We start from the raw sequence: 15,453 nt of genomic DNA, 5'->3' as shown, positions 1-15,453 counted from the left end.
CCCCATTACCACATTCCACCAGAGCCACATACATATCTCTCCCCACAAATGGCACACTCGCCATATCTCTCGGTCGTATGGTCAGAATGTCACTGCTGGTGACTCGACTTGGCCATGTTGACCATGTCATGTTTGGCTGTAAGATCACTGTGACTGACAGCTTGTCTGTGTCGTTATTGTTCAGAATGCTGAAGCTCCATGAGGACCACCTCCTCACTCACTGTCTCTCTGTGCCTCCTGCTTGAGTTCAGAGGTCGACTGGGTCGAGGCTACAGGCCCGCCGCCGGTTGCCGCCATTGATGCCGTGTATGGGCACTAGAGGATGTGCTATGGAGGTACTGGGCCGCAAAGCCCGCTGAGAGAAAGCGCTCAGGCTGCGGCACATGTGTTCGTTCTCCACACAGATAGAATTGTCAAACATTGAGACATATGTGGGCTGAAATATGTGTGAGGAGGCCCACTGTCCAATCTAAGTGCGTATGTCGCACATACAAATGCACTCGGGAACACGTGAAAGTTTATACCCCGCCTGTTAAAAGGGTTAAGTCTGCTAGCTGTTTGACACACACCAGTAATTAATGAGCCTGATCCCTATGTGCCCTGACACTGGAAGATGGCGTGGTGAACACTCCCAGTGGGCCGTGCTCCACCCCTCCCCTCCACCCCACTCCACCCCCCTCACTCCTCTGGCTGCTGTGTGTACAATGTGGCGCCTGCTAAAAAGTGGGCTTTTAGCGCCAGAGGCTACGCTAATTGGGTGCTGAAAGCGTCCTATATCCTGCCCCCCCCCCCCCCCCACCCTCACCCATAAGTCCTCTATCAGTGGGAAAAAAAGCGCCTCTCGATGACGGCAGGGGCCGGGGGATCAGCGCTGACTCGCTTCTCCTGCAGAAAAACAAGTGCAGCTATCAATCTGCCCGACAGTACATTCTTGTGAGCAGGGTTGGGGGGCGGGGGACTTTTTAGACTCCAAACAGCGCTTACGATGGGGAAGGTTGAGAGAGAAAAATACACGGGACGATGTGAATTTATGCCTTTCTGCGGTGAGATATGCGCAGACGTTTGAAGACGGACGGGGGTTTACATTAGGCGAAATGAAATGAGTGTCCAGGAGGGGTTAAGCCTCCATCCATTACTGAGCTGCAGAGATAAATCCAGCTCGGCATCGCCGTCTGTGTTTACAACTTCAAAAACTCCTCACATGCACTTTCATTTCACTTTTCAACCCATTGCTTTATGGCAGAAACATTTACCCGCCTCTCCCCCCTGATAAGACATCCCAACCTTTGAAGCAACCTTAGAGAGCTCTTGTAAGTTGAGCACTGAGTAAACTCTAGCAAATCTCACTTCTCCTTGCATTTGATTTTCTTCTCACCGATCACTAGCTCGACAAATAAATGTTTTGGGTTTCTGCGTTTTATTCTTGGAAATGAAGATCAGATGTTTTGTTCTTCAAATGTCATTGTTTGGTCTTTTTTTCATGCTACAGTGCTTCTCACTGCTCTCAGCAGCCTATTTTTGGTGCTGTCTCACACACACACACACACACACACACAGCTTTTCCCTAAGTGGGCTGATGAGGCTCGGTTTACCGGGAAGCGTGGAACATTATTGACCCCAGTCAGGTTTTCTCAGGACAGGACAGGACAGGACAGATGAACAGCTAAGTCCTGTTTGGCTGGCCTGCTGCTTTTCCACCATTCATTTAGAAAGTCAAAATGTCCCCTTGTTTTGGGTGCCTGATGTGTGCTCACGAGCCCTGCAAGGTGCATGTTTTGCCGTGACGGATGCCTTCCCACACGAATGGTAACCCTGAAAAAAAGGATTTGTGTCCTTCCTGAGAAAACAGCTGAGGTGTGTGAGAGGACACTGGGCCTTTTGCCTTCCTCTGTGTTTGGACATTCGAGCACACACACACACACACACACACACACACACACACACACACACACACACACACACACACACACACACACACACACACACACACACACACACACACACACACACACATATATGGACTGTTCAGCATGCACATATTGCATTCACAAATACTTTCACACCCTTATTCACACACACACACACACACACACACACACACACACACACACACACACACACACACACACACGCACACGCACACACACATACTTAATTCACCAGAATTCACACATAAGAACACATATATGGCATGCTCGCACTTTAACAGCTCAGAGATAGAGCGAGAGAGAGAGAAAAAAGAGAGAGAGAGAGAGAGAGGGAGAGAGAGAGAGAGAGAGAGAGCCTGCTGCTTTAAAAGCACACAGGTGTGGGATTATTCTGGCTGTTTTGTCAACTGCTCAGCACCGCCTCACATGACTATGCTTCCCGCTCACATGGTGGTGGAGGGGGCCACTGACCACCCCCTCCCCACACACACACACAATCCCTCTCTTACTCCCCCTCCTCTGACCCTCTCCCCTCCCCTCTCTACCCCTCCTTCCCCCTGTCCTACCCTGTCCTGTTGGTCTGGTGCGCTCCCACTGCGCCCCTGACAGATCCCGTCTTATTTAGCCAACTCACATTTTCACCTCTGCGGCCCGGCCAATTTTCCCCTTCACCTCAAAATGTGTGAACCTTTTTCACAACCAGTTAGCTCTGATCTTGACGGGATTTGTCAACTTCAAACAGAACCCCCACCACCACCACCACTACCACCCCACACCCCACCCCCAAAGAAAAGAAGGACTCCGCATCGAGTGTGACTGCAGAAAATAGGCGAGTGGGTGAAAGCCTGACCTACTTTTTCCCCTAGCGTTCGTGTGCAGCACTGTCCCCGATTGTCCTCACGTTGACGATAGGAAGCCGTTTCTCTCACTGATACGTGCGCTCATGTTATCTTTTCAAAGCCTCATATTTTAATCCACTTGACAGGGACATCAGTGCTAATTAGCTATCCGATGCTTCTCCCCACTTCTTTGACTTTGAATCAAAAGAAAAACACAGATTGAAATGCCTGATGCTGATCCAGTCGGGCAGATTTCCTAGAGCAGCCAAGCACTTTATGAATGTCAACCTCTCTTTGGAAAACAGCCCGTTAGCCCAGAGTTTGTAATTAAACTGATAAAAGAAACATATTAATCACTGTCATCATATTTATGATAAATTCATTTAAAGACAAGGGAGGTACATTTGAAAAGGTCTATTAAATCCGCACTGACAAAAGCCGTGTAATTGGCAGGCACTTCTTGATTTTGGCTCCTTCAGTGACCGAGAGACCTCCACCAGGGACCTTCAAGAGTATCTGTGTTCTAGGTTTGCTAAGAACCGTAACTGCACCGAGGCTAACTGGGGAAACAGGGGGCTCTGGATGCCCCCTGACTTATCTGATTCATCTGTTAGTGCTTTGGCCGTAGAGCCAAGACCAATGTTATTAGAGACAGATGACCGTCTAAGGGCGTGGACCTAGAACGCACACATTGGTGTAACAGCACATTGGCTCTTCCCATCGCTACAGTCAGCCGTGTACTGTCAACACAAGATGACTGAAGAATGCAAGGACTGCGAAGAAGGTTTGTTGAAGTGGATATATCAGATAAGGATGTGTATGCAGTCTGCCGGTCGCGTTCGAGAGGAAGTCCAGGGTGAGAGACGGCACTCGGCTTGTTGTGTCTGATGGCTGCTCCTGTCCTGGTCCTGAAGGATTGTTTTTCCTCTGCCCTTCACAACAAATGAACGCTTTCGTTTGAAGGTGTCTGGGACTTTGCACTGCAGTCTAGCCTGGCTGGGCTTGTGTGGGTGGCAGGAGGACGGCACAGGCTCCTGAGGGCTTGGTGTTACGCAACAGCGTGTGTCCTGGTACCACCACTGGCCATGCTGTTGAACCAGCAGAGTCTGTGATTTACCAACTGAGCATGCCCAATAGACCTGCCTGTGGGCATCTCCAACTCAAAAGGAGCAAAAATAACCCCCACAGGCCACATGCGGTACTACACTATGTCCATTGCTCTGTTACGCAACTGCTGTTGTTTGTTGGCCTGATGTTCGCTTGCTTGTTAGCTGGCTCTAGTCTTTGAATGTTGTTGCAAGATTGACTGTCTGGACTGTCAGTACTGCCTCCTATAACCTCTCCACAATGTATTATTAACCTGGATGATATCCCTCCACTGAAATGAAATGAAATGAAATGAAAACAGAGTGTTTGGTGGTGGGGTCAGAGGTAACGGCGCAGCCCTCAGCCTCCACGTGTTTGATGTGTGCTGCCGGTGTTGGGTGTCCAGAGGAATGCTCCTCAGCACCTCCCCGCATCCATCCTCTCTGAGCTGCACTCTGCCGTTCCTTGAAGGAGCACTTAACGGACACGGAGTACCCCTGGAGCACATCGCCGGACATCGGCCGCCCGCGGAAACGGCCAGATCGAGTTGCAGCGTCCCGATCACCGAGCCCTGTTTCGCTTCTCCTCCTCCTCCTCGCCCCAGCGGTTATTTGTAGAGGGGAGGCTGGAGGAACGGCACGCAGCGAGGGTTGAGCGGGAGGGCGTGCGGGCGGGGCGAGAGGTCAGCAGCGTCCAGGGTGTGTAAACACAGAGGAGGGCTCAGATGTGTGTGTGTGGCTCAGCTCCCCACTCAGAAGCGCCCGCCGCTCCTCCCTGCGTGAAGCTCCACACTGAGCCAGCACGGCTCGGGCCTTGATTGAGCGGCCTAGTAAAGTAACACCGACGCGCAGATATTTCAGTCCCACGCAGAAGAGATGAAGCACACATTGTGCGCCACAGTGAGATGACAGACATCATCGCATCACATATTCATCTCCCCTTAAACCATTCATCACTCCAGTTTCACAGACTCAGGCCTCTTGTAGTTTTATAAGAATTATAAATGGGAGTGTTGCAATGCAACTGTAACTCGTATCTACACACACACACACACACACACACACACACACACTAAGTCGCATTATTAGTTCCACATGCTGTGGAATAGGAAATGAAATGGTGCTTTCGTGTTTCTGCTTTCTGGAGAGGATTGCGTCGAGGTTTGGTAGCGGTTTTCAGACCACTTCCCTTTCTGACAGGTGAGTGGCTGTAAATGGAGAGGCGGCTCTCTGCGTGTCGCTGAGTTTCACGCTGTGGGAAGGGGCCTTGTGTACACACGGATATCCCTGCCACACAGCTGGCGAGCATCTGTTCCTCGCTGACACGCCGAAACAAATGGCATAAGCAGCTCTGTGAGTGAAGAGGCCCACTACCACTCGCATTAGAGTCTTGTCATAGCGCTCCGGACGCTGACATACTGTGTGTCAGGGTGACGGGGGAAGTGTGTCCCACTGAAAGTACCAGAGCTTTTTATGGTACTTTTTGCTTCTCACAGTATGTGTTTTTAAAAAAAGATTTCAAATCATACAGCCCTATGTAAAGAGAGGTTCAGCCTACTTGTAATCTGTGATGCTGAATGCTGTAATGTTCATAGCCATCTCATGTCTTCGTCCCTCCAGCTAACGTCCTGGACGCCATGTTACTGAGGAATTCTGGGAAGGCGGCTGCGGACAGCAGCAAAGAGGCCAGTGGCGGCACGGCTCCGGCTCCGGCTCTGCCCCAGCGGCTGCTCTGGTGCTACTGCTACCACCACTGCCCCGAGGACTCCAAGAACAACACCTGCAGGTATGCCTGGCCAGCACAGCCACAGCTGAGCAGACTTCCACATGCCTGCAGTTACATCGTCTATGTCCACATTACCCAGTGGAGTAGATCCAGTACATTTCTTCAGGGCATGAGGGCGGCACACCTCTAGCCAAATCACATCAATCAAACAAATCCCATATACCAGACAGACTCACATACTCACGGGCTTACAGACTCACAGGCTCACAGACTCACAGGCTCACGGGTTCACATACTAACAGACTCACAGACTCACGGGTTCACATACTAACAGACTCACAGACTCACGGGTTCACATACTAACAGACTCACTTCCACATTCAAGATTGTCTATATCCATATTTTAAACTAGAGCACGTTTTCTTTTGACATGTGTGTAAGTAGCACTTGATTGGATATGTCTGGAGGACTTGAACACCTGCAAAGACCAGCGGTTGCTCTTGACAGTGAACTGAAAAAAAAAGAAATTTTCTACTGGCAGCTTCACAGTTTATAGACCAGGAATGTGTTTTCATACATTTCAGTTTTTTAATAGAAATGATTCATTTGACATAGAGTTGGACTCATTTTCTGTGGTTATCAGTTGTAGCTTGCCAGGGAATTGACAAGAAGTGAGTTTTGTGATTTGATAAATGCATAATTCTTTCTCCGTCCCTCTCAGAACATTTGCCACAAACCCTTCAGAACTTGTGCCGCAAATAATGGCTGACATCGGAAATTAGTGCCTGATGGGCCAATTAGTGAACCGCACTCGCTCTGTCAAATTTGATATCAATCAGCGCCGGGGAACAAGTTCAGAATGAGTCATTTTTACGAGCAGACAAGAGAACAAAATAAGCCTTAATCGTGCTAGCTAATTCAACTGACAACAGTATCTACTGGCAGCAGTTAGAGTACCTTCATCACCGTTTTCGACCCAAGACTGATCGTATATCTGTTCTCTCTTTCTCCTCTCCTGTCCTCTCTCTCCTTCTCTCTATCCATGTTTTTTTTCGCTGACAGGACGGATGGTTTCTGCTTCACCATGGTGGAGGAGGAGGACGGCGGCGTGCCCGTCCTGACCTCTGGCTGCCTGGGGCTGGTGGGCTCCGAGTTCCAGTGCAGGGTGAGCCGCCCTCAGTCCCACTGACCTACAGTGAACCTTCACACTGAGTCACTTAGAAATAAAATGAACCAGTCCTAATGCACTGGCGATGACATGTTTGAGTACAGTCCCGGGCCTGTAATGAGGCTGCTGATTTGATCTGAAATGCTGCATTTCTTTAGTCATAGTAGTAGATATACTCTTCCTTATGCTCCAGTGATGCCATGTTTGAATGGAAGGTAACTCCGTATGTGTTTTGTTGTTGTTGTTGTTGTTTACCAGGACACGGGGAACTCTCGTCAGAGGAGAACACTAGAGTGCTGCACTGACCAGGACTACTGCAACAGAGACCTGCGCCCCACCCTGCCCCCGCTGCAAACCCCCAGTAAGGGCCACCCCTCTCTTAAGTGCTAACGTTCCGCTAGCGTAGCGCACACACCTCCAGAGCCGAACACCAAACACTGTGAGATCCAGACGACCTAGAGTCATTAATCAGTGCAGACGAGTGGAAAAGTCCCTCGCACTGTTTCTCACACCTCTCATGTACACACACAGACAGGCAATTACACACACACGTGCGTACACATACACACACACACACACACACGCACACATTTTTATGATGTACTGGACAACCAAAAAACCTTTTTTCTCCACAGTCATGCGTCAGTGTGCTTGTAATTTGCTGCTTTAGTGGGGCTGGGTTGGTCTAGTGTGGAGCTTAATGGCTCGTCTCATCTCGTGACTCCTTCAGTAGTTGGTTTGAATATGGGCTCGGATGTGGCTTGGATGGGGTTGATTTCTGGTCTGTGGGATGGTGTGATGATCTATGGCAGATTAAACAGCTACAAACCGCACATCAGACACGGAGGAGGAGGAGGAGGAGGAGGAGGAGGTGCTGGTAGAGACTCTGGGTCGGTGAAATGGAGCCGTTGGGTCAGCTTGTTCTCTTGCTCTCGGATGAAAGGGCAGACTCGCCCCCTAGAGAGTGCTTGTGTTTCCCGCTCCGGCCCAAACTGGAAATATCGGTGAAGCTGCCACTCTTCACTCCAGAACAAATTACCCCTCTGCTGCCAACCCCCACCAACCTCACATGTCTGTGTGTGTGATTGTGTGTGTGTGTGTGTGTGTGTGTGTGTGTGTGTGTGTGTGTGTGTGTGTGTGTGTGTATGTGTGTCTGTGTGTGTGTGTGTGTGTGAGCGATTATGTGTGTGTGTGTGTGTGTGTGTGTGACAGTGTCAGAGAAGGGGACTTCAGAGTCATCCGTAACAATGGTCTTCAGTCTAGCGGAAAGATCGAATCTCTGACAAATGAATAATTTGAGAAGCCCTCTGTCCCCTTCACACTTGAGCTGAGGCATACCGTCAGGATTTATGGAGGGTGGGGTGGGGAGCTCTATCCTCATCAGTGTTAACTTAAAGAAAGCATACGTGTTTGTGTGTGCGTATGTCTGGATGAGTGTGTGTGTATGTGTGTGCACATTAAATGTGTACAGTATGTGATTATGAGTGTGAGAGTGTGTTGTGATTTGCTGTGTGTGCTGTGTGTGTGTTTGTTTGTGAGTGCGCAAGTCTGTGGATTGCACTCATAAGGACCCCTCAGTACTCTCGGCTGGCTTCTGTGTAGAGTAGCTGGGGCAGTAATGGAGATGCTAGAGGGCATGTAGTATTCCAGCTCAGAGAGGACGGGGAGCACAGTGTGTGTGTGTGTGTGTGTGTGTGTGTGTGTGTGTGTGTGTGTGTGTGTGTGTGCGTGCGTGCGTGCGTGCTGGCAGAGTGTACAGCAGTAAGACAAGAGTCCCAGAGAAAGGCTCGGCCTCTACGGGCCCCCGCCAGTGTCACTGTCCTGAAACCCAGCCGTCCTTCGTCAGGAAGCTGCCGATCGATCACAGCTCTGGTTCCTTCTCACGGCTCAGCGCGGCCCGCTAGGGGACGGGCGCAAGGGTGCGCCAGGGGCCAGTGACGGGGGTGGTGGTAGGGGTTGTAGGGGTGGTGTTAGGGGTTGTAGGGGTGGGCTTGATGCGGGGCTGCTCGAGGTCTTTGCTGGCTGCGGCGGAGTTTTGGCAGAGCATCCAGAAACTGTATCCAAGTGTTGGGAGTCCAGGAGAGGGACACTGAAAAGGTTGCAACAAAATAGTGGTTCACTGGTTCTGGAGGGTTTTGTCTGTCCTCCAATTCATTGGCATTACCATACGATGTACTGTGTATTATGACTTGGCTCAGGGCACATTCAACTGAAAGTTGCACTGCGACTGCATGTTTTTTATGCTTATTGTCTGCACCAATATGCCAAAACAAATTCCTGGTAGGCGTAAACTTACTTGGCAATAAAAACACTTCTGATGCTGATTCTGATTGTATGTTAACTGAGGGTTGATCATCAAAATGGTACTTGTCATTTTTAAATGCATTTGAATGAATGCCTCTGCTGTAACCCACTCCCCCTCTCTCCCCTGCTGTGTAGATTATGTGGATGGGAACATACACCACATGGCTCTGCTCATCTCAGTGACGGTCTGCAGCATCATCCTGTCACTCATCATCGTCTTCTGCTACTTCAGGTGAGAGCTGCGGCCTGTGTGCCTGTCTGTCTGTATGAGATGACCCTTTGTGATAGCATCGTAACCATCCCACCATCAACACAGACGGATAAACACTTACCTGTACAGCAGATCCACAGTTCAGACATACTATGAAACATAATAGGTTATGTTTCTTTCTTCCTCTCTCTCTCTTTTTCTTTCTTTCTTTCTAAAATGGTCCCACTGATGCTCACACCGGTTGCTGTTGCAGGTACAAGCGTCAGGAGTCTCGTCCCCGCTACAGCATGGGCCTGGAGCAGGACGAGACGTTCATCCCCCAGGGGGAGTCTCTGAAGGACCTGATCGAGCAGTCGCAGAGCTCAGGCAGCGGCTCAGGGCTCCCTCTGCTGGTGAGGCCCACACACTACACTACATATCTCACCACCACCACAGCTCACGGCCTCACGTACATCACCTTAAAACCCCATTACATTGCTTGCATAGTCAACGTTTTAAATGGAGTTTCATATCTACTTTATCACCCTGGCTTTTATGTAACCTAAGAGGGGTAATTTTGTTAATGTGGGCGGCCCTATTGTGCCAGCGTACTTGGCAAGCCTTGGTAATATGATTGAAGCAGGAGAACAGTTGGTTGAATGTTACACGATGTACAAGCCCCCATAACTGACACACACACACTGACATGCCAACCTCCTTCACCCCCTCCCCCACCAGGTGCAGCGCACCATCGCCAAGCAGATCCAGATGGTGAAGCAGATTGGTAAGGGCCGCTACGGCGAGGTGTGGATGGGCAAGTGGCGCGGGGAGAAGGTGGCCGTCAAAGTGTTCTTCACCACAGAGGAGGCCAGCTGGTTCCGCGAGACCGAGATCTACCAGACAGTGCTGATGAGGCACGAGAACATACTGGGTAAGGAACCGAAGTGGTTTGGGAGGACATGACAAACCAATAATGACCCCTGTTCTCAGCACCGGAGAAGGATGTAGCCTAAATGTCTTGCATACCAGACTCTTCTTCCTTTGCTTGTGGATGAGTGTACTTGAAAGTGGATTTCAAGCAGATATTTCCTTTAGTGTGTCTGTTGCACCCTTTTTTGATTATCCGAAACCAAGTGATAAAAGTTAAGAAAAAAAATATTCATAGAGGAGATGTAAATTGTGGCAGGTTCCGAAAACTGGAATAGCCTGCCAGAATCCTCCTACCCCCAGGCATGTAGACGAAGTTGCCATACAAATTAGATTCCCTCTGTTTTGCCATCAGCTACATTTACAAGATTGAACAATTAGAATGCTCAAAAACCACTTTCCTGGGTCGAGTAGTAGGTCAAAACCTTTCAGGCATAAGAGCCCCAACAGTTTCGAAGACCCCTCCCCCCCAAAGTTGTTACTACAGTGGAGACTTGTCATGGGGAGCTCTACGTGCAACTGAAGGGCTCCCCATGACCCCCTCCAGCCTGCCCAGTTGAAATGAAAACTGTGGTGTTTCTCTTCCAGTGCTAACACGTCCCTGCTGAATGTATTGAGGTCGTTGACTTCGCTGTCAGTTGAAACCGCCTCACTTCTTAGCGGAATGAAATCAAACATGACTTCCTCCCTTGAACCACCCATGTCTGCGCACACCCTCACACCAGTCAGCATTCTGCTCTCATCCCTCAATTAATCTCTCTCCCTCTCTCTTTTTTTCCCTATTTTTCCATATCTACACCTCTCTACCTCCCTTTCCCTTGCTTTTTCGCTCTCTCTTATCTCTCCTTTCTTCTCCTCCCCCCTTCCTCTCTCCGTCTCTCCGTCGCCTCCAGGCTTCATCGCAGCCGACATCAAAGGCACGGGCTCGTGGACGCAGCTCTACCTGATCACCGACTACCACGAGAGCGGCTCGCTCTACGACTACCTCAAGTCCACCACGCTGGACACCAAGGCCATGCTCCGGCTGGCCTACTCTTCCGTGTCGGGCCTGTGCCACCTGCACACGGAGATCTTCGGCACGCAGGGCAAGCCGGCCATCGCCCACCGCGACCTCAAGAGCAAGAACATCCTGGTCAAGAAGAACGGCACCTGCTGCATCGCTGACCTTGGCCTGGCAGTCAAGTTCATTAGGTCAGTGAAGGAGGGAGGGAGGGGGAGAGAGAGAGAGAGAGAGAGAGAGAGAGAGAGAGAGAGAGAGAGAGAGAGAGATATAGATATCATCATCCTAGTTCCCTATTAGTTTATTGCATCAAAAAAACCTCTCCTCACAGAGCGAGCAGATAAAATATAATGTGACAATATAAATTAGATCACAAAAACAAGCAACCCTTTAAAACTAGAAACCATTTTAACATTTAATATAACTATTCAGTAATGACCCTTACTTGACATAACTATTTTTCCAGTAATGATGTAATGATAACTCTTCTCCTGCCAGCGACACAAATGAAGTGGACATCCCCCCCAACACACGGGTGGGCACCAAGCGCTTCATGCCCCCCGAGGTCCTGGACGAGAGCCTCAACCGCAACCACTTCCAGTCCTACATCATGGCCGACATGTACAGCTTCGGGCTCATCCTGTGGGAGATCGCCAGGAGATGCGTGTCTGGAGGTAAGACCCCGCCCCACACCGCACCGTATCGCACCACGCCGTGCCGAGCCGGCCCTCCCGCTCCCTGCTCACACCAAGCACCACGCTCTTGTAACAGAAGCGTTTTTCGAAAAAAGCGGGGCTGTTGGTGCTGGCAGCGCTTCAAAGTGACTCATTGAGTTCCCGGGGAGCACCCAGGAGAGCCTGCCTGCCTGCCTGCCGAGGCTGCCGCATATATGCAGGCAACAGTGTACGCGTGTAAATGTTTAAACAGAAAATGGATCAGTCCCTCAGAGGACGTATATCTCCCCCAGGTATTCATAGCAGAGCAGACAGAGTGAATAGGAGATTGGTTCTTCTGATAGACGTTTATATGTTAAATTTACTATTTAGGAGACACTCTCCATAAAGCACGATACACGATATAAGAATTGGCAAAATTACTTTTTGTATTTTTATATTTTGCTAATATTTGAGTCTACCCATTCGAGAACACTAGTGTTGACTAAACTTGTTGGTGGCTGTGGGTGTTTTTTGCAGGCATAGTAGAAGAATACCAGTTACCGTACCACGACCTTGTGCCCACTGACCCTTCATATGAAGACATGAGGGAAGTGGTGTGCATCAAGAGGTTACGACCTTCATTCCCCAACAGATGGAGCAGCGACGAGGTAAAGGCACATGAGACACACACACACACACACACACACACATACACACATACACTCAACTACATATTCACCACATACACACTCTGTCTCTCTCTCTCTCACACAGACACACACACATACACACTCAACTACACACACACCACATACACACTCTTTCTCTGTCTCTCAAAGACACACACACACACACACATACACACACACACACACACACACACACACACACACACACACACACACACACACACTCAACGACACATACACCAGATGCACACTCTGTCTCTCTCTCTGGCTCTCTCACACAGACACACACACACACACACACTCAAACTCAGATATACTTTCACACCAAACACACACCACACATGTGCAGAAACACATGCACACCTACAAGTACACACATACACACAAAACGCACACACACACACACACACACAGACACACACACAAAGATGCTTTCTCTCCCTCCTTCTTTCTTCCTCCTTTCTCTTGTCCTCTCCCTCTCTCTCTGTCTCCAAAGTGAATGTGTGTTGGTTGTGCTGACGGCTGGTTTGTTTCTGTCCCTGTTTGTGTGTGCAGTGCCTGAGACAGATGGGCAAACTAATGACCGAGTGCTGGGCCCAGAACCCCGCCTCTCGCCTCACCGCCCTGCGCGTCAAGAAGACCCTGGCCAAGATGTCAGAGTCCCAGGACATTAAGCTCTGAGAGGGGAGACCACGAGGCCCGGCAGAAAAAGACATATCGCTTCAGCTACCCACAATCCCTTGCTCCGCTGGGTCGGAACAGGAGGCCCGATAGGGTCGGGTTGGGCACAGTAGCCGCCCCGCACAGAAGTCCAGAAGGAAGGGGGGTGGGCGGCTTGGTAGAGGAGCCGGAGAGAGAGAGAGAGAGAGAGACGAGAGGTGGGAAGACTTGTGTTGGGGGGGGGGGTTGTGTTTTGGGGGATGGGTTCGGGTGGGTAAATCTAACAGAGTGAATTATTTAGTGGAAGATGCCTGGATGTGGTCAGCAGGCAGTGCTTTTAAAAGGAAGCTGCCTCCCCTTGATCTCTGCGCTCGTAGCCCGCAAGGACAGCCAGCGGTGCAGATGGCCAGCAGAAACGCTTCTACTCGTGCTTTCTGTGAAAGCTTTACTGTATTAGACTGCAAACGTCTGTTGCTGTTGTTGTTGTTGTTGATTTTCTTCCAGAGGAGAGAAGCTGAGCAGACGGAGTTGAGGGATCACAGGGGGTGGGGGTTAGGGGTGGGTGAGTAGAGGGGTAGAGCCCAAAGTTTGTAAAGGAAGGATCTGCTCTGATAATCAGAGGCCTCAGCTCAGTATTGACTTTTTCCTCTCCTTTCCTCTGCTTCCGTTTCCCCGGGTGACGGCTGGCCTGGTTTGTGTGTTGACCAGAGGACAAGGGGCAAGATAAATCAAGATTGGCTGTGTATCTTTTTTTTCTGTCTCTATCTTTCTCTTTTTAGTTCTCTTGAACTTTGTTAGTTGTGCACTGGCTGGTGGTATACCTGAACCAAAGACTGAAGTAATGTAGAGGTCATTTGAGGTGAGCATCAGATGTGTCTCTGCATTCTCTGGCAGTGAGTGGATTGTAATTCTAGGTTAGGTCTCATTGTGACACACACAGACATGGGCACACACACACACACACACACATGCACACACGGTAGGACGTGACAGTGTTGAGGCCTTACCATTTCAGTTCACTTTCACTTCAGCTATGTTTGTTTCACAAAATCCTTTGTGAGTTTTGAAGCCGTCCATGGGTTTCAGTACCCTGTAAGTGGTGGGACACTGACCTTCATCTGTGTGTGTGTGTGTGAGATATCTAGGGCCACTGTATGGCACTGGAGTTCTAGTTCCTGTAGAATGTTCTGGATTGATTTTTCGGGCAGTTCAGATTTAGTGTCTCGCCAGTTTTTGTAGCTGAGACTTGTGTTGTTGTGTTTGGGTGTAACTGCAGGGGCCAGTGTCTCGCCCTCTCTCGGCTGGTCCAGTGGCCTTTATGCACACAAAAAAGTTCTACAGCCTCAAGGCCGAGGTACACTTCATGCCTTTGTGCAATACGGATACGGACGTGCGCATTGGTGTGTCCCAAGTTTACTTGTTTTTTTGTGCTGTTGCAGACGAGCGGATACGGACAAGCTGAGTGTGTGAGCGCTACGACCTTATTGTGCTGAGCACCTGCAAACTTCACACATGCGCAGTCAATACGGACATGTCCGTACGGACACAAAAGTTTGCTGCGGCACGGACAGTCTGTACGGACTCTGCGGATGATGACATTTGCATCATTCGCACCACGCGGACACCGTACGCAGACCATGTCCGCAGAAGTATACCTAACGCTTGAAGCAAACTCTAGCAGTGACATCCAGCACACAGCATTTTTATTTTTGATAGGAGAGGACAAGCATGGTGTGTTACATGTCCTGTCGTGTCTTGATAGCTAACTCTGGTGAAAAAGACGTACAGTTAGTTGTTTTTTCCTAAATCCAAGCATTTCCTATACAAACAGACCGTTCAGTCTGAATAGAAGGTGCTACTCCAGCAACTTAAAGTCCACCCACCTGCTAAAGAGAGGAGCCTCAGGTTCCCCTGACTGCTTGTTTACTTCTGTTAGCTGGCTAACCGGGTGAACATACATCACGACCCTCCCTCCACTGTTCAACACAATCAGTGTCTCTCTTGTTTGCTGTGTATGTACAGGATGGAGCCCTTCTTCCCCCCTCTTCCGCAGGGCGTGTGCCTTATTTAACCTGTACAGAACTGTAAATGAGTGTGGATGAATGTGATATATGTGCTAGGCTTTACATTCCCTAATAAAATGTAATTCAGTACCCCCAAAATGCCTGTGCTCAGTTATTTTTGCCTAGTTGCCGTGGACACCCCACAATGACCAATTTATCTGTGCAAGAAAGGTTAGGCAATATGTCAGTGGTGGAGCGGTGCTACATTTCAGTGACTG

General features: G+C 49.7%; 1 protein-coding gene across 1 annotated transcript in view; it reads left to right on the top strand.

Annotated features, from left to right (window-relative positions):
• The window catches only part of bmpr1ba (bone morphogenetic protein receptor, type IBa), a 46,351-nt gene extending 31,017 nt beyond the window's left edge, over positions 1–15,334 (top strand). Inside the window, exons 3-12 of the mRNA XM_012828520.3 lie at positions 5,473–5,638; positions 6,641–6,743; positions 7,005–7,107; positions 9,186–9,282; positions 9,515–9,653; positions 9,979–10,171; positions 11,061–11,358; positions 11,666–11,841; positions 12,361–12,491; positions 13,068–15,334. Coding sequence (XP_012683974.1) covers positions 5,473–5,638; positions 6,641–6,743; positions 7,005–7,107; positions 9,186–9,282; positions 9,515–9,653; positions 9,979–10,171; positions 11,061–11,358; positions 11,666–11,841; positions 12,361–12,491; positions 13,068–13,193 — 1,532 coding nt within the window. The 3' untranslated portion in view covers positions 13,194–15,334. The remainder of the gene's footprint in view (positions 1–5,472; positions 5,639–6,640; positions 6,744–7,004; positions 7,108–9,185; positions 9,283–9,514; positions 9,654–9,978; positions 10,172–11,060; positions 11,359–11,665; positions 11,842–12,360; positions 12,492–13,067) is intronic.
• Positions 15,335–15,453: the final 119 nt, after the last annotated feature.

This window comes from Clupea harengus, chromosome 7 (assembly GCF_900700415.2).
Source record: "Clupea harengus chromosome 7, Ch_v2.0.2, whole genome shotgun sequence".
In the NCBI taxonomy this organism is placed as follows: domain Eukaryota; kingdom Metazoa; phylum Chordata; class Actinopteri; order Clupeiformes; family Clupeidae; genus Clupea; species Clupea harengus.
The sequence above is the reverse complement of the archived record's forward strand: the minus strand, read 5'-3'. Positions and strand labels throughout refer to the sequence as shown.